This window comes from Tasmannia lanceolata, unplaced genomic scaffold (genome assembly GCF_043159265.1).
Source record: "Tasmannia lanceolata isolate RefF3 unplaced genomic scaffold, GAP_Taslan_0.1 ptg000007l, whole genome shotgun sequence".
NCBI classification, from domain to species: domain Eukaryota; kingdom Viridiplantae; phylum Streptophyta; class Magnoliopsida; order Canellales; family Winteraceae; genus Tasmannia; species Tasmannia lanceolata.
The window spans coordinates 9,928,153-9,947,883 of NW_027518684.1; the positions used below are offsets into that span (position 1 = coordinate 9,928,153).

General features: G+C 39.4%; 1 protein-coding gene across 1 annotated transcript; it reads right to left on the minus strand.

The window, feature by feature from the left end:
* Positions 1–6,359: 6,359 nt before the first annotated feature.
* LOC143881809 (uncharacterized) lies at positions 6,360–8,530 on the minus strand. Its single transcript, XM_077385101.1, has 2 exons — positions 7,858–8,530; positions 6,360–6,736 (listed from the first exon to the last, which is right to left on the minus strand). Exons 1-2 carry the CDS (start codon positions 8,270–8,272, stop codon positions 6,576–6,578), a joined length of 576 nt encoding a protein of 191 aa, XP_077241216.1. The 5' UTR covers positions 8,273–8,530; the 3' UTR covers positions 6,360–6,575.
* Positions 8,531–19,731: the final 11,201 nt, after the last annotated feature.

The window sequence follows — 19,731 nt, forward strand, 5'->3', positions numbered from 1 at the left end:
ATGCATTTGACATCTTGTAATCCCATAACAGGGTTTGCATGTTTAAGATACCAACCCCCTCCCCCACCCCCCAACCAATCTTGAACACTACACCGCATGGCTTACACCATAGCCGTGGAGCACCATTTTGTCTACTTTCATCAACCCATAACCATAACGCAGGGGAAAATTTGTAAAAAAGAGTTCAGGAGAATAGAACGTGAAGGTTGTAAAGACAAACATTCTGAGATTGTTGGACACTGTATATCAAGCCATTGCATTTTGGGCATTTGACTGGTCTTCTCGACTGCATGAATTTCACCTTGTAGCTCTTGAGAATTGTCTTTGTAGTGAAAATCGGCTCTGAGAGGGGGATGAAGCAGAGAAGAGCCATCACTGTATTCAGTACCATCTTCTCCGTAGTATTAACTTCACTCAAATGCCATTGGCCTTTGTGGTCTTCTTTGGCTTTCACCATATTCGTCCAGTGTATATAGTAAATCTCCCCTTTGCATATCACGTACCATAAAAGGTACAACCCAAGAAATTGAGAAGACCACCCCTAGTGTTTCTTGAGTTTAGGCTATGTTTCGTTGCACGAAAATCAGGATGGCTTAGGGGCCGTTTGGATATGTGGATTTTAGAATCCATGTTTTTAGTTTGAAAACAGTGTAAAAGATGGTTCATGATCAAGCTGTTGCTGCTGTCCTGGCAGCGGTTCTTGGATTTCAAGTGAGAAAATCAGGTTTTAAAAATCTCTTCTGCATCCTAAGATTTCTAAAACATGGAAATATGAGAGGATCTGCTACTCTCTTGCTGACGGTATTTAAAGTCTAAACCCCCCCCCCCCCCCCACACACACACACACATGAAAACATCTTATTTTGTCGGAAGTTATATATGCATCCCTTTTTTACTTGGGACAGCTAGCTGCGGTGCATCTATGACTGCAGAGGGGTTGATGTACTTCACATGGGAAGGATTAAACGAGCCTGATTGCCACGTACATTGGTTTGGCTGTAAAGAAAAGGGGCGAATTTATCATTTTCCCCTTTTTTAAAAGACTTAGGCCATATTGGGCAGCCATGAGAGTTTTGTTCCATGGAATATTAGATTATTGAGTCGTGGGTGATGGGCAAGTGGGGTGGGATAGGGACAGAATGGAACCAGTAAAAGATGGTCCCACCATGTTGTGGACCCTGATCCCGAGAGGACGGTGAGTGAGGGACGCGAGATCTCCCAGTCAATCCTCTGAGACCTCTACAATGTGAAGGAGAGCTCTACCAAGGAACTCTCGAAACATGATGCCACTCACATCATGGGTGGCGAATGTATATGTATGAGATACCTCTTGATCAGGAGACAAACGCCTCGAAACCAAGACGCACCTAAATTAACTCAGAGTCGCCATTCAAGGAAATTGGCCTTAGATCTCATGAAATACTCTGTTGCAACGGATAACCAGAGATACAAAAGGTCCGTGCGTGGTGACGAATGAGGAAGATCCGAAGAGCACTCCCAATTCGTCCAAGTACAAGCACTTGGTCTCTTATGCCATTTTTAATTAACTTTGAAGAGTTTTGGTCAAAAATTATGAGAAATGGGAACAATCATCCTCGAGAAAACGTCTATTTAAGCATGCATGACCCGGGAATGAGCAAAGAAAGCAAACAAATCCTAACTCATCACATCTAAGAAAGCAGTAAACAACCACATGCAGAGCTATAACTAAACAGACAATGATAGATATAATAAGATAAGGAAAGCAGTAAAGATCTATATCTAGACAGATAATCAAGATAAGACGAATGGATAGACGCTATAGCTAAGCAATTAAAGTAGTAAAATAAATATACTAGCATGCGAGCCTATGCAAGAGATAAGACTAAGAAAATGACAATCGATCGCACACTAGAAGAACAAACAAATTAGAATGCATAAGAAATTTCAGATAAGCACACAGCAAGCTAAAAGGTGCAAGAAAAGAAAGAAATCAGAAAATCAACGGGATGCGAGAACCAAAAATTGCCAGGAAAAGGAAAACAGAACACACAATAGGCTCAGAGGGCGATTCAAAAGGAATCAAGCCCGGTGATCCTAATCTGCTGAAGATCGGACAAGTCTCGCGATCGTCATGACCTATCGTTTGGCTTAGCGAGGACAATACCTGTGAAGGGACCACGCCACATCATCGCCCGTCCCAAAACCCGATAAAACGTCGGAAAATCGAAGAAAATCGGAAAGCCGCGATCGAAATCGGAAATAGAAGGAAAATGGGACTCCGAGTGACCTGGCGATCATCATCCTTGCCCTGTTTTGAAATGTTTGAAAATGTTTGAAAATATTTATTAAAAAGGTTTGTTAAAAAGGTTTGACTGGACTTGGGTGGACCCAAGCTACCTACGTACCCTGTGGGACAGGGATCAAGCCAACGTAGTTCGAAACAGCTTTTTCGAAGAATGCTTTTGACGATTTTTGTTGTTTTTGGATTTTTATTATTTGATTTTTATGTGCTTTTGCTTATCCCTTTGATTGAAAGGGGTTTTGGCTTAGGAGGTTTCTGTCCGTCGTTGCCTTAACCCGACGATGTGTTCCCAAAATCGATGCAATCCCGAGATGCAAAGAGTATTCCAAGGAACGTGAAGAGAGTAGTCCCGAAAGAAAGTAAGAAAGGAAACCCCTCGAGCCCTGTGAAGACTCTAAGACGGAGAAAATGATAGGAAGGGCAAGGGGTTGGCTCAAGAAACATTCCGTCATCGTCACTTAGACCCGACAGAAAACTTCTGAAATCAATGGACGATATAGGAACCCTGGGATCTAAGGAAAATCCTAAGACTAAGAGAAGCCTCGAAAGGGAAAGAAAGAGAAAGCTAAGGTGGGCTCCGAGTAACCTCATCATAGCCCATAACTCCCTCCTAGGAAATTAAACTGTAAATCGACATTTGATTAATGTTAAATCGAAAGGAACCCAAGCTCCGACTTTGTGTTGCTTGGGTTGCACTTTACAATCCAGCTCAAGCAGAAGTCATCTAAATTTAAACAGATTGATGATGTATGAGAGGGTAGTACAATTTATCGTCTATGATGCCACTGCCAGAGAATAAGAAAATGAAACATCATGGCAATGGTGATCGTATCCTGGCAAAATTTTCATAAGAACTCACGGCTTATCCAAATCACATAATGATTAGTTCATCCTCTAAATGAAAAGAGGCATAACATGCCAACTGAAATGGGATGTGTGAGTAAAATAAGACCAAACCATATTCAACTGTCATTCCAGTACAGTTCGAAACGAAAGGTTGAAATGAAGGGTTGAAATTAAGGCATTGTACCTATCTTATTTATGAAATGACCATGAATGGTCACAAATACCCATCACTATAGAGAAGCAAAAGAATCCGAGAAGGAATCCAAATCTCAGGAAAAAATCAATTTTGTCAGCAGAAATTTCCCTCATTGGCACTTAGATGCAAATACACTGCCTTCATCGACATCCTCGAAGTGTGACACAAGAGCAGCCATAAGGAAATTCGAGTCATATTACCCTTTTATCTAACCACAAGCATAGTATTAAGGCCCATATGAAAATCGAACTGTAAACGGTGGCTCGGATGTGGATGGTGTCGCTCTCTCTCTCTCTCTCTCTCTCTCTCTCTCTCTCTCTCTCTCTCTCTGTAGAAAGCCCTCTTTTCTTTTCTTTTTTCTTTCACCCTCTTCTCTGCAAGCGGCTCCGGTGATGGGGGCCGGAAAAATATGGGAGAATGACCGGAGGTGGTACAAATGGTTGTTAATGGCTGTTGAGGATAGGTTTGGTCGGATTCCGGCAAGCTTGCCCGAATCAATGGAGGTGGTGGTGGTGGTAAATGGAAAAAAATCAAAAAGGGGTTTGATGGGGGTTAATTCGTCCCCATCAATTCTCACATTTTTCTCCATTTGAAAATCAACATTTTCAAGATTATGTTTTTCTTCCTCGTTGTGCATTTCCTCTTTCGCCGTGCTGATTTTTTTCAAATCTTCGTTGTCCTTCAATCATTTTCAAAACCAATGCTTTAATTTCCTGTAGATCTTCACGTACGAATTCCCAAAACTCCGGCGATGCAGCCATGGAGCAAGATTGACTGATTTGATACCGCTTGTTACATGCCTAATCGGCCGTAATGGAAATAAACAAGAAAAAAAGACAGAAAATATGAGGGAGTGGTTGATTCGAGGCAACCGAGACCTCCTAGTGGTTCAAATCGAGATGAACCATGACTCTCCTAAACAAAGTTTCCCTTGTTTGCTGTAATTTTATCTTCGTTCTTTTACCTTTCATTCAATTACAACTACTTAAATACAAGTAAATGAGAATGCCACATCACAAGTCCATCTACCCACTTACAAGACACATCACTAATAACTAACCCTATAACTCTAAAACACATAGCCACTACATAATAGCTAGATAATAACTAATCCCATATACACTATTAACTTGCACATATCAGTAGCCTTCTTGGAAAGCCTTTCAAAACTGTTGATTAATAGCTACAGTCACTGTTGCAGGGTCAATGTATGGTGATGATTGGATCCAACTGTTAACTTTGGGCAAATCAGTACAAACATCATAATCTTTCGCTTCACTTGAATAACCCTGCTCTGAGTGCTCGGGATCTTTGCTGGGGTCTACGGGAAAAAAAGGATGTTTTCTTGGGTATACCACCGCGAAATAATGTTTCATGGAATATTTGGCCAGTTCTAAGAGGGGCTAGCGAGGGTGGTAGGGGGGGCAGTGGCTGAAAATTAGGAAAAACAAAAACTCTACTCTGAACAAAGTTTATATTTACCCTGTTTTCAACCACTTCTCACCACCCACTCTCTCAACCCATGCCCTCTCAATTCTCTCCTTCTCTCACCCTCCTAGCTCCTCTCCCACCACTTGTTGAACTAATACTCCATATGAAAAACTATAAGGGCTGCCAAACTTGGACTAAAAGCTCCTAAAAAACAGGGAAACAAAAAACCAGTATGTATTTTCTTTTCACTAATTTTAAAGGATTTTTTATACTATATTTACCCACAGTTTTCTCCCTTTCCTTCCTTCTCGGCCCACTCATGTAACAGTTGGGGCCACAAATATTCTAGAGAATAACTTTTCATGGTTGCCAAGCATGGCCTTAGGGGCATTAAAATGTCAGAAAAGGATCAAAGATTGCGCCCTATGCTACATTCATCACGAGGGTAAAACGGAATGGAATATCTATTAGCATAAATCCAGAGATTTTCCGTGTCAATTTCTCTTCCTTGATTTTGTTTTTACAATGACATGTGTTTGGAGGTTGAGAAATTTTATTTTTTTTCTTCGAAAATTTTTTTTTTCACAGAAAACGAATTTTACTGCATTTTGGTTAACACATTTTCTATGGAATTTTTCTAAAATAAAAATTTCCTTAAAAAAAGGGCGGCCATGTGCACGAGGCTCCCGCCATTGTGGGGTCTACGCAGGGCTTGCAGATCTATTGAACCCTGGAATTTTATCTTCCATGGAATTTTTTATTTACCATAATTTTCTTTTCCCTGTAGAACCTATAAAAAGTTTAAGGGGCTGTTTGGATACGCGGATTTTAAGATCCGGGATTTCTTCAAAATTGTAGCTAAGAGACAAGAGAAGAAGCGGACCAGCCGTCTTTTTTGACTTCTCGCCCTTCTTTCCGACAGCAAGAGAGTAGCAGATCCTCCCATTTTTTCAGGTTTTAGAAATCTCAGGATGCAGGAGAGATTTCTAAAACCTAGTTTTCTTACTTAAAATCTAAGAAACGCTTTCAGGACAGCGGCAGCAGCTTGATCATGAACCATCTTTTACACTGTTTCCAAACTAAAAACCTGGATTCTAAAATCCACATACCCAAACGGCCCCTAAAAGTTGGTCTAGAAGAATTAGACCAATCTCAATCAAATTGACTTGATCACCCGATTGGGTGACCTGGACTAGAAACGGAAGGGTACGAGCATAGTTAACGGGACGGAAAAATTCTGGCAGTAAAACGGTTAATTAAACGGATCCATGAAAAATGTGTTTAATATGCTTAAATTTTTATCATTTACAAAGTATAGTGGGATAAGAGCACAGTGATAAATCGACCCCTATCTCTCTATCTCTCTAAGAACTGCCCTATATGGGGGTCGATTCAAGATATATGGAGGTCGATTTATAACTGCCCGGATAAAATTGAAAAGCTGGCCAAAAAATGTGTTTAGTTCGGTTAAAATTTCTTAATAATATAGTTATCTTTTCCTTTAAAAAATACATTTAAAATTCCTAAAAAAAGGGAGTTTTTTTTATATAGAAGTTTTAAGCTAGGAAGGTACAAAATGTTATGAATTTTTGCTAATTATGGTTGCAAGAGTGACACTAGCATTTCTCTGATTTGAACACAAAGTAGCATTACATTTCTACAACCAAACTACATATAATAACTTAATGAGTGCCTTTTACTACAAACAAACTTGATGCATGTATAATGAGTGTGAATGGTAAGTACAAAGTAGTCACCACAATAGGAAAAAAAAAATGTCTAACATAGTACACACAGCCCATTTGGCTGAAAGAGAAATCACATGAAGAAATTCATGAACTTCAGCCATGGAAAGCCCATCTGTGGAGCTGCTTTCTCTGCTTGGTTGGAACATGAAATCGTTACAGTGTCCATGGGCTTTGCACGTAAGAAAAAGTTTCTTGATCCCAACCCTCTCAGTTCCTCCTTTGGGTCCAAACCTGCCAAGCAAATAACACATGAGCTCCTCCAAAAGAAGATAAAGTCTCCACCATACACGTGGCATGATGTATGAATATCTAGATCCTCCATTCATTGAGGCCCACAAAAACTTGAGATTAACACGAGGACCCTGGGCTTTTTCTGGGGCCAGAGAAAACAAGAGAATGTAAAATTGACAAGGCCCAAGCCCAGCCGAAGTCTTGTATACTTTTGGCATACCAAAATCCCAATTATGCTTATCACACATGGTTTTATGTTTTAATTGTTAGGAGAATTAGGGTTTAAGCAAGGATGCTTAAAGAATTACACCCAAGATATCTAGTTTGGAATACCAAGTTTGTTGCCTCCAGCCCCTATATATATAGAGATATACTAGGGTTAATGACTGGTTAATGGACTCTAGCCATGTAGGCCCACTACACCGGTCCATTATCTTATTGGGCTTATATTAGAACATATATGGTTAATATCGTACGCCCAACATTAATATGCATGCTAAAACCTAATTTTCAAATGGTAAAAGATGTATTCACCACTTTTTCTTCCTGAGGCTGCTGCTTGTAGTATTGAAGGTTAGTCATAAATACACTGGAGGTGTCTGTCCCCGGGAAAAAATGGGGCAAATCCTTTTCAAATATAAGAACACCTGGTTTTCTGGTTTTCTGAAGACGTTGCAAAAAAGAAAAGAAAAAACAGTACATAAATTCCAATAATTTTATAACTTTTTAACATAGGCCCTGTTTGGATTGCTGGAATTTTTCTGGAAAGGAAAAAAACACTTCCAAAATTTCCTAGTGTTCCAATGTTCCATTGATCGATTAAAAATGAAAAAAGTAACTTGATCCAGAACAGTCCAAGTTTTATTTAGAGGGACCTTCAGTTTATAATGATATATCCCTTTAAATAAACCCATATCATTTCCCTCTAAATCATGGAGATGGAAATTTATTTATGGGAAATTTTTTCCACTGTTTTTCCTGCAATTCAAACAGAGCCTTAACTGTTTGGATTGCAAGAAAAACATTTCAAATGGAAAAAATGGCTAATTGAGAGGAGTATTATCATAAATTGATACTCTGTAAGTAAATATTGAATAGCTTTGGACCGTTTGGTTCCTTACTTTCTAAGCTGAACTGCGAATAATGAAGGTCAAAACCGTCTTTCTCGGCCACCGGCAGTAGCGGCCGCCTCCCCTCCTTGCCGTACTGCCGGACGGCAGCCCTGACGAGCTCTCCGACCGTAGACTCCGGCGACATCACCACCTGTACGGCCCAAAGGCTCCCCTGTACGGTAACATTCAACAACAACTTCGTCAGCCGCGGTAACTCCTCCACCTTCATCGCCATCTCTTTCCTTATCCCGCCGGCGATATTCCTGCCAGGAAAAAGTTCCGGCTGCGTCTTCGGCCGGATCAACCGGACTTCACCTCCGGCCGTCGGAATTCTACCATGAAACGACTTGGCTTTCTCGGGAAGTTTCCCAATCCTGCCCTTGTCTTCCTGCACATATCTTCGGTTTCTAGAAGGATTCGGCATGGAGGTTTTGAGTGGTAGGAAGGTAATTAATTAATCAATTATCTCAACCTCCGGTAGCGGAAGAATCTGATACGAGGGAAGGTGAGAGGTGCACACGAGGCTAGGCTCTCGTGTTGCTCGTGTTTGGTAGGTGGCATAACCAGAGGGATAAAATCGTGAATCGGAGAGAGAGAGAGCGGTAAAGTTGTAAAGAAGTCTGAAGGGAAAGAAGGGAAGATGGTATTGGATTTAAAGAGAGGAACAGAGCAGGAGATAAGAAGAGGGGATTTTGCCTGTGACTATTGGGTGACTGCCTACACAGGTAAATAAAGTTTTAGAAGACACCTGCCTTTAGAAAACACCTGTCCTCTTTCTTATCGTTTTAATTTTTAAATGTTTTCTGTTTTTTTTTCTTTCCTTTCTTTGGACTCGATTTCTCAGTCAACAGTGAAAAGGGTTAGATTTCACCGGCTGTTGCCGGTCTGCCTATTACTTTGTTCGGCGGCACTTTTGACTTACATTCAAGATTGCAAATATAGACTCTGGTTAGACTCGTGACTCGGATGGGATGAAACTCTAACTCAGAGGAGTTGTTTTTTCTATTAACAATCTAACTATACTAACTCTATATAAAGGCAAAATGATGGGTCAAGTTCTTCCACCCTTTGCCGTTATTTTCGCTTGTGTCCCACTGCCATAATTCCAATTGTATCCCACATGTAAGGGCATTTGTGTCATTTGCCGATATTTCCGCTTGTGTCCCACCTTTTTGATCCACACGTGAGCATTATTCTTTTACCATTAACCCCTTTGCTGATATCTAACATTTGTCTCTATGAAAAATTATTTGAGGGTAAAACTTTAATCTACATACGAAAAGTACTGACAAAGGTACCTGTCTATGACAATTACGGCAAAAAACAACCAAGAAGTGGTAAAGAGATATGACAATGACGAAAAAACTACTTTATATTACTCATGCAGGACACTTGCAAAATATTGATGGATTCCAGGTACCTGAAGAGGAATAACAATTATGGAAACCCCTATAGATTTGAGGGCTAGGATCAGCCGATATCGATTGGAGGGCTAGGATCAACATATGGAAATGGTTTTACGGGCACAACCGATTGATGTTGTGTTCTATCACATGGAAGGTTTAGATCAACCTATAACCCTCTATAGATCGGAGGATTCGGATCAACCTATGAAAATTATTTTTTGAGCACAACCTATGTAGGAAGTGACCCATTCAAAAGAAATTTCTTTTCTTTTTGTCTGGGATTTACACGTTAGCATTACTCTTTTACCATTAACCCCTTTGCTGATATCTAACATCTATCTATATGAGAAATTATTTCATGGTAAAATCGTAATCTACATACGAAAAGTACCGACACAGGGTACGGGCCATACCGTACATTTTAATAGAGTGAGGAGTGCGATCATCAAAATACGGTGAGTAGTGCCATTATAAAATATGGTAGTGAAAACATTAGCACTATATATAATTTCAAACTGTCGTTGTTACTTGAATGTTCCCACGCAGGTCGGGTTCAACCCGAATTGGGGTTGGGTCGGGTTAAGCTTTTTTGCAAATCCGGTTGGGTTGGAAAAAATCAACCCCAATTGGAAATCGGGTTAGGCTGGGCAACCTGACCCAACCTGAAATCCGAATTTGGGTTCCATCTGAAGAAGTTCTGTATATGTGTGTTTTTCTTTTTCAACATTGAAATAGTCTCCACAGTTCACAATAGACGGTTTGGATAATCCTATGGTGCGGGCTATACCGTACTTAAATAAAGCGAGGAGTGTGATCATCAAAATATAGTAGTGCGGATAATATTTCCCTTTGTTAATTGTTAGTCCCTGTTTGGATTGGATTTTGAGAACTGATTGTGAGTTAAAAACTGATTATTGGTGCCTCACTATTGGTTCTCAAAATCCAAAACATCCCGGCTTGAGTTGAGGTGGTTAACAATTGGTACCATATCAAATCGAATAAGCCCGACCCGACCCAACCCGAATTGGGTCGGGTTGACACCCAAGTTGCACCCCTAACGATGACGAAAAATCTACTTTCCCTTATTCACTATGTGCGGGTCAAATTACAGAAATGTTGATATTACGAATGCAAGACACCTGTAAAAATATTGACAAATTCTGGGCACCTTAAGAGGAACAATCATGGTAACCTCTATAGATTGGAGGGCTAGGATCAGTTTATGAAAATGGTTTTACGGGCACAACCTATTGATGTTGTGTTCCATCACATGGACGGTTTAGATCAACCTATGATGTGGTCTGTACAATTTTAAATGGATAATTTAAATGGATGATGCTTCATCGCACGTGCATTTTTACTAGTAGTTTAAAAGTAAAATTAAACTTCCTGGCTGTTATACTCCTACTTAAACAGGCACTTTTTGGGACCCACTTCTACTACATGCTCGTAATCGGATCTCTTGATCCGATTCAAATCTCTTTAAGAACACACTGAATGGATGATCATAGGAGGCCTCCTTAGGGTTCTTAAACCATTGATTTTTCTATTAATTTTACATTATGGCTCTGCTTCTTTTGGATGTAAAATGGGCATAAACCAAAATTTTATGACTATTTTTCCACTTAAAAGTAGGCATGAATTTTGTTTTACGCCCATTTTACGTTGGAAGAAACAGAGCGTATGCAAAAAAAATATGCACAATCTAAGAGTGGCACAGCACATCAATGACTCTTATCACCACAAATGCATTTGCCAATCCTTTATCTAAAAATTAATACCGTATAAGATATTATTTCAATATATTTTCTTTGGAGAATTGAGCACACAAAAAGAAGTCACTTTTACGATCAACAATTCAACATTGCTGTTGTAAAACATCATGAGGCCACCTCCACATACTAGAAAGGACATCCCATATGCAAGATAAAACATATAAGAATCAATGGTTTAGATTTTATGGACGAATGGCTTGGGATTGTCGGATCAAGTATTCTCGATAGCATTTGGCTAGGCTTATGGATGCCATTTGGATCAACAGATTTGATCATGCCAAAGATGTAGCAGGACCCAAAGTTCTCAAACCATTTGATTTGATGGATGAATGGCTTGGGATTGTCTGATCAAGTACTCTAAATAGCATTTGGCTAGGCTTATGGATGTCATCTGGATCAACAGATTTGATCATGCCAAAGAAGTAGCAGGACCCAAAGTTCTCAAACCATTGATCTTTTTGTTAACTTACCAACTTCTCCAAAAGCTTAAGCTATGAGAGAAAGGGGTTATTTGTCTTTTATACAACACTCTTCGGCACGCACGTGTGGCCCACTTGCACATGTGGTCCCACTTTGAGCAGACCATCACATGTGAATTTTTGCTATCCGGGAGGTTTGAACTCGAGACCTTTGGCTTTGATACCATATAAACTTACCAACTTCTCCAGAAAACTCAAGCCGTTGGAGAAAGGCTTTAATACATTTGAGTGAACATTAAATTCGGGCGAGCTGAGTCGTCTCGACTCGACTCGGTTGCCATGTCAAAAAAGTAATCTCATTGGTTTCTTTTTCAGGAATGTGACGTGTCGCGACAGTAATACACTTGCCGGTTGGCTTATGCCATGGCCATAAGAGTAAAGAAGAGACAAAAATGTCACTAAAAAAGGCGTTACACCAGCATAGCTTCGGCTCAGCTCAGAAAAATATTAAAATACACAGCGCCACAGATGTGAGTGAGATTTTATATTGATAAGTGCGCGGGTGGATAAGTGCAAAGGCCGAAACAAAGGGAATTATATATTCGCCCCTTTTTCTTCCCCAGGATAGCCCGTTATATTAGTCCAAGAGGAGGGGTTTAGGTTTTACACAACAAGGGGCTGTCCCGGAGCAGAAAAATGGACGAATAAATCACGTTCCCTCAAAAAGTGAAATGGGGGCCACTTATCTCGATGATATAAGTCGTTTGTCTTTTACCCAAAACCGACGTCAAGCGTCGGCAGTAAAACAAAAATCATCAAAGCCAAGTAGCCAACTACTCAACATGTGTGCTCCTGTGAGTCTTCAAGCCTGCTATTACAGTGGTATATGCCTTCCTTCAGGCCCTGTTTCCATTGCAGGAATTTAGTGGAAAAGTTTGAATATTTGTAAAAAGTATCTACTCTCTTACCCACACTTTTTTTCAATTTTTATGTAGATGGACCTCCAATTCACTACGACATCCATTTAAATTAACCATGATCATATCATGGACTTCCAAATTCTGTAAAGACAATTTATTTTTCCAAGAAAACATTTTCCTTCAGAAATGCTTTTCTTGCATTCGAAACAAGCCCTACAAGAATCAGGAAAGAAGGGTTGGTACTTGGTAGCTTGTTATAAAGCATTGAAACCCGGAGTTCGAAATGGCATTCGTGTGGGTTTTGTCGAGTAAAAGCATTTAACATGGAAATGATATTGCCACCACCTTCTTTAGCAGTTAGCATTTATTTTACTTCTGTTTGTCTTTCCCACAACTACGCCATTTTCACCCCTTCTGTTTGTCTTTTCCTAAGAACGAATTCATTTTAGGGTGTGGTCCTGTAGGGGTCAATAAAGGGTAAGACTTTCATTCACTTCCTATGAAAAAAGTTCTACCTTATTCTAATATACTTTAGTAGTTGGACATGCGCCTCTTGAGGTCATAAGTAACTTTCTACCTCACCAGTCATCTACTAAAAAGTCAAAAGTGAGGTAATTCTCATACCTTTTAGAGGAAGTAATTAGAAATTGGGTAAGTCAAATACTCTCTCATTCACTCCATCATAAGGTAAGCTAATGGAGGGTAAGTAGATTCTTCTGAAATAATTTACCCTGAAATGAGTTATCCTATCATGGGCAAACAAAAAGGGATATAAGGCAAAAAAAAATCCTAGTAATTAATTCCTCTTTTTCTTCTACCAATCAGTGGAGTCTTTATCACCCACAAGCCCTCCCCTACTCTCAGATACACCCTCGCCCAGCCAAACACACCCATTAGAGCCCAGCTGGAGAGAGAGAGAGAGAGAGAGGCGTGTTGGAAATGTGTAAAGGGATTGGCCAGGCCATTTAGAAGAAAGCCATTTCGTGGCTCACTTTTGCCGTAGAGAGCAGCCACCTCAGATGAATGAAATGAATAAGACAAATCTGCTAAAAGTGAGCCTGTGTGGCTGTTCTCTCTTGCAAAAGTGAGCATAGCAAATCCCATGTATTAATAATGTGAGGTGTCAGACGTGTTTGGGATGTCCCTTCCCAATGCCATAAACAACCAACTAGTATGGCGTCAATAGAGAAAGAGACTGCAGATAGTTCTCAGAACGCCATGTTGAAAGTGTCTCGTTCTTTTTGAACTTTCTTTCCACATACAGTGCATGTGCTTAATTTCAAGAAACAGATGATCAGCTAATATCTCCCATGTTGAAATCATCCTACACTTGAGCAATTATTTGATAAAAATAATGGGCCCCATCCATGACCATTATTTGTATCTTAGCAGCCTAGTGGATTTCACGTCTCTACAATATCCTTTTATTTATTTTTTTGCCTTTTTGTCTCCCTTCAAATCCTTCATACCGTATAAGAGCATTATAATAATAAATAAAAAACCAATAGATCCCGTCTAAGGCCTAGTGTCATCTCCTAACAAAACTCTTACGCCTCTAGAGATTTTGCAAGCAATTTATTCAATCAAATATTATAGATACACCTCTTGTTGACAAATGAATTGGGCATACTTCTTTACAAAATTGTGCTCAATTTCAAATGCGACAATTCGACTTAGATCTCTTCATTAGGTGGGGAAGAATCAGCGCAAGAGAGAAATACCTCTTCCCTGTCTTTCTGTACCAGTGACCCTATTGAATGTAGTTCTAAGCAAGGTTTAAAATTTCAGTTTCGGTACCGGTTTAGGATCTTGAAATTTCGAAATTTCGGTCGAAATCTGGTACAAAAAAATAAAAATATTTTATTCATTATTAAATTTCGGCTGAAATTTCGGTGAAATATTTAAAAAAAAAACAGATTTTTTGTGTCAAATTTCGGAAAAACCAAAATTTCGGCCGAAATAAATGACTATTTCGGTTTTGTGTGGTTTTGGTGTCGGTCTCCACCGACACTGAAACCACGGTTCTAAGTCAAAATTTCGGATTTCGGTCGAAATTTAAAACCATGGTTCTAAGTCAAAATTCTTTTTTAAGCTTTCACCTTAATCAAAATCACCACTCTCCCCAAATTTCCCAACCACAAACTAAAGAGATTGATTGACTAGCGTGCCAATCCATATTGATGAATTCAAACAATCATGGTCCAATAGGACCAATACACACATGGCAATATGGCATATGGGCTCAGTGATAGGAAACCCTATTGAATGTAGTTCTAAGTCAGCCTTCTTTTTTAAGCTTTCACCTTAATCAAAATCATCACTCTTCCCAAATTTCCCAACCACAAACTAAAGAGATAGATTGACAAGCGTGCAAATCCATATTGATGAATTCAAACAATCATGGTCCAATAGGACCAATACACACATGGCAATATGGCATATGGGCTCAGTGATAGGAAACCCTATTGAATGTAGTTCTAAGTCAACCTTCTTTTTTAAGCTTTCACCTTAATCAAAATCACCACTCTTCCCAAATTTCCCAACCACAAACTAAAGAGATTGACTGACTAGCGTGCCAATCCATATTGATGAATTCAAACAATCATGGTCCAATACACACATGGGATATAGGCTCAGTTATAGGACCATTGACCTGATGGGCCATCAGGGTGACCCAATGGGTCCAAGCCCGATGCCAAGCAGATATCTCATTCGCAAGATTGAGGCGTGCAAAAATCAATTGCTTAAAGACATCTTTTTCACCATGCTTCATCAAAGGTATGTAATCATCCGATGGGGGTGGAATCAAGGGCAACCGGCTGGACGTGTGAGGGCCAACAATATTCATAAAGCTAATCACCTGCACGTGGTAATTGGCAGATATTTGCAGAGGGCTGCTAGCAAAATGGGAATTCTCTTTGAAAAATACAAAAAATGAAATTCAGTCCCCTGGAGGCTGGAACCATGGTTTTAAATTTCGGTTTCGGACCCTACCGAAATCGAAATTTCAACCAAAATTTCAAACTTTTGGCCAAAATCCGGCGAAACAATAAAAAGACTATTTTATTTCATACCAACTTTCGTCCGAAATTTCGGTAAAATATTAAATTAATTAAAAAAACACGTTTTTGGGTGAAATTTCGGGAAAAAACGGAATTTCTAAAATTTTGGACGAAATAAAATACCATTTCGAGTATTAGTAATTTCGGTGTCGGTTTTGACCGAAATCCGAAATTTCAGATTTCGGTCAAAATTTAAAACCATGCCTTGAATATGCACAAGAAGAATGGTCTGCCATTTTCACTTTATTCTTTATTTTCAAAACAGGTTCCGTTTCGTAAGTGTTTTCCTAATTTTCATAAGTGAATTTTAGTTGCTTTAATGAGTCACCGTCGCGGCAGTGAGCCATCGTTAAGGACAAATTTATCCCTAAGGCTCCGTTTCTTTGGGCGTAAAAATTGAAGTAAAATTTGTTTTAAGTTGTAAAAATGAACATAAAACAAATTTTACACCCATTTTTACTTTGAAAGAAACCGACCCTAATATGAAATAACAGATTTGCTTAATGAAATACTGTGCACACATAATTTTTAGAGCATGTAAAAGCCAATGCACATTTTATGCCACCAAATTCTCCTCCTTGTGTTGTACTTAGCTTCATACCAAGTGAGATTGAGATAGAACTAGGCCAAACCAGCGAAGATCATGTTTGTTTTAGATTTTGAGGACCCATTGTGAGTCCAAAACTCACTATTGGATTAAAAAATATGTTTATTTTTGGGCGATGATAATTTCTCCCCCCGTGCAGTACGCATGCACCCCACTTGTAACGTGATTTGACGTCAAAAGGCGTTAAAATTGCCCACATTTGACGTCAAATCACATTACAAGGGGGGCGCACGTGTACTGGGGGAGTGAAAATATCATCTCCCTTATTTTTTCTTCCAATAATCAGTTTTGGACTCACAATGGGTCCTCAGAATGCAAAGGCCCTGTTTATTCTGTTCGTGTAGTGTGAGTAATGCTTACAAACATATCCATTATATATATATATATATATATATATATATATATATATATATATATATATATATATATATATAGAGAGAGAGAGAGAGAGAGAGAGAGAGAGAGAGAGAGAGAGAACATCATTTCCTACACACTTGTGTAGGTAAGTTACCTACACACTATCTTAAAATACAGTGGGGGCCCATATTGTTTGGGTGATCCAAACAATTCATTTGAATGGTCCTTACATAGATAGGGTGTCCACAAAAAATCAGATCCATAGGATCATCCCAACCCTACGATTTGTGGAGGTAAAATGGACGTGTATAAACCTTCACAAATTAGTCCATTTTTTGCCTCCATAGTTTGAATGGTTAGGATGATCCTATGGATCTGATTTTTTGTGGACACCTTATCTATGTGAGGACCATTCAAATGAATTGTTTGGATCATTCAAATGAATTGTTTGGATCACCCAAACAATGTGGGCCCCCACTGTATTTTAAGGTAGTGTGTAGGTAACTTACCTACACAAGTGTGTAGGAAATGTTCTCTCATATATATATAAAAGTAAAGCGGAATCGTCTAAGCCGTGGTGCTGCCACGTGGCAGTCCCTCCTCTATCCCAAAATTTTAAAAAGTCTAAATTTCAAAAGACCTTTACACACGCAACTTCAGTGTATATGTGAACGTTTGAGCTGGCACCCTACTGTTATCACCATTTTCCCGTAAAAAAGAAAGAAATAGGTAAGTACGATTTACAAACGAATGCGGTTTTCCCGATATCCACTCCCCATAACTCCGGTTTGCCACTAAATGCAGTTATTTTCCATTGTTCCCATTCAACGCTAAAATCTCGATCTCAACGTGGCAGTGAGAATTCGATCTTTGATTCTAAGCATTTACTTCTACCGATTGATCATTGCCCATTCTCATTTAATTAATTAATTCTTACTGCCATGCGCCAGTAACGCCCATTGCCTTTTTCCCCTTTCCATTTCCGTTTCCACTTACTCAATTAATTCGCATAGATTACTTTGAAATCAGCTATTTTCCATTTACAGATTTAATGCGTATTTAATATTTTCCAAACAACATTATAAATATATGTCATCAGACATCTGATTCCCTCCCAAACACCTCTCTTTCTCGCCATTCTATCGCATCTCTAAGGTAGACCATTTTCTCTATTTATTTCTTAATTTATACATTTTATCCCACTATTTCTTGCTCTACTTTTAAGGGTTTTTTTAATAGAACATTTCAAATTACCAAACACAGGATTTGACAGAGGCGTCTACATGTAGTTTTCTTCTCCCATCACAGTTGGAATTTGCTTATTTGCAGAGTAGATTAAGTTATTATTTGCAAGAGAAGGACAGCACCAAAAGTCACTTTTATAGGCCCTAGAAGAGGCTATAAGGTAGGCATGCATGTGAAATCAAGACTATTGATCTTGTATAACATTATGAGACAGCCCAAATGATTTTCATCCCATTCCAAACGGACGATGGATCCAGGGCCTAGGATCATCCGATCAAGGGTGTATAAACAATATTTGGCTGGACTTTATCATTCTCAATCAACGAATCTGATCACGTGAACAAGGCAGAAACATGGCCCAATAATTGTCTTTTAGGAAGGAGCATAAAAAGCCAAACATGGAATCTCATTCAATCACCACCTGGGTTCCTGGAAAATTAATCTCTGGAAACACTCAGTCTGTGGAGAATGCCCCCCTTGGAGGAAGCTCATTGCAAGGAAACGGAAGTGGGCGTGCACTTTCAATGGTAAGGCATATCTGAAGTATGAAATAGGAGCGCCTTCTCTTTGAATGTCAAATTGAAAATTGTCAGGACCATTCAATTGATTATACTTATGGTTTGTGAGCTAACTAAATCAGTGGGCATGTTTCTTGCTATTGTTCAGCATGTCTTAGAAGGACTGATAAAATTTATGCTTTTCCATGTGTATTGTTTTAACTCCGCTTCATATAAAACAAGGGTGGGGCCATATTGTTGGGGTGATCTAAGCATTCATTTGAAAGGCTCCATCATGGATGGGGTGTGTACCAAAAATCAACTTCATTGGATCATCATAGGATGTTAATTTGTGTGGGTGAAAATGGACAGATACTGTTTGTTCACTAATCTGCCCATTCCCCCCACAAATGGACACCCTAAGATGATCTAATAGAGCTGATTTTTTGTGGACACCCTATCCATGAAAGGGCATTCAAAATGAATGCTTTGGATCCCCCAACATTGTGGGCCTGACCTTGTTTAAGCTAACGTTAGCAGGAAAAAGATTGTGCGCTCGAGGGCCCAATCACATGGGGCCCCACTTTGTTAGGATGATCCAAAGCATTCATTTGAAATGCCCTTACATAGATGGTGTGTGTACAGAAAATCAGCTCCATAGGATCATCCTAACCCATCTAAAAGTGGAGGGCAAAATGGACAGACACCGTTTGCCACAAATTTGCCCATTTTTGCCCTCCACTTTTGGACGGGTTAGGATGATCTAATAGAGCTGATTTTTGTTACACACCCTATCTATGATGAGGCCTTGTAAATGAATGTTTTGGATCACCACAAAAAATCAGCATGTCTTAGAAGGAATGTAAACATTTATGTCAGGACCATTCAATTGATTATACTTATGGTCTGTGAGCTAACTAAACCAGTGGGCATGTTTCTTGCTATTGTTCAGCATGTCTTAGAAGGACTGATAAAATTTATGCTTTTCCATGTGTATTGTTTTAACTCCGCTTCATGTAAAACAAGGGTGGGGCCACATTGTTGGGGTGATCCTAAGCATTCATTTGAAAGGCTCCATCATGGATGGGGTGTGTACCAAAAATCAACTTCATTGGATCATTATAGTATGTTCATTTGTGTGGGTAAAAATGGACAGATACTGTTTGTTCACTAATCTGCCCATTCCCCCCCTCCCCAAATGTCTAAGATGATCTAATGGAGCTGATTTTTGGTGGACACCCTATCCATGAAAGGGCATTCAAAATGAATGCTTTGGATCCCCCCAACATTGTGGGCCCGACCTTGTTTAAGCTAACGTTAGCAGGAAAAAGATTGTGCACTCGGGGGGCCCAATCACATGGGGCCCACTTTGTTAGGATGATCCAAAGCATTCATTTAAAATGCCCTTACATAGATGGTGTGTGTACAGAAAATCAGCTCCATAAGATCATCCTAACCCATCTAAAAGTGGAGGGCAAAATGAACAGACACCGTTTGCCACAAATCTGCCCATTTTTGCCCTCCACTTTTGGACGGGTTAGGATGATCCAATAAAGCTGATTTTTGTTACACACCCTATCTATGATGATGCCTTG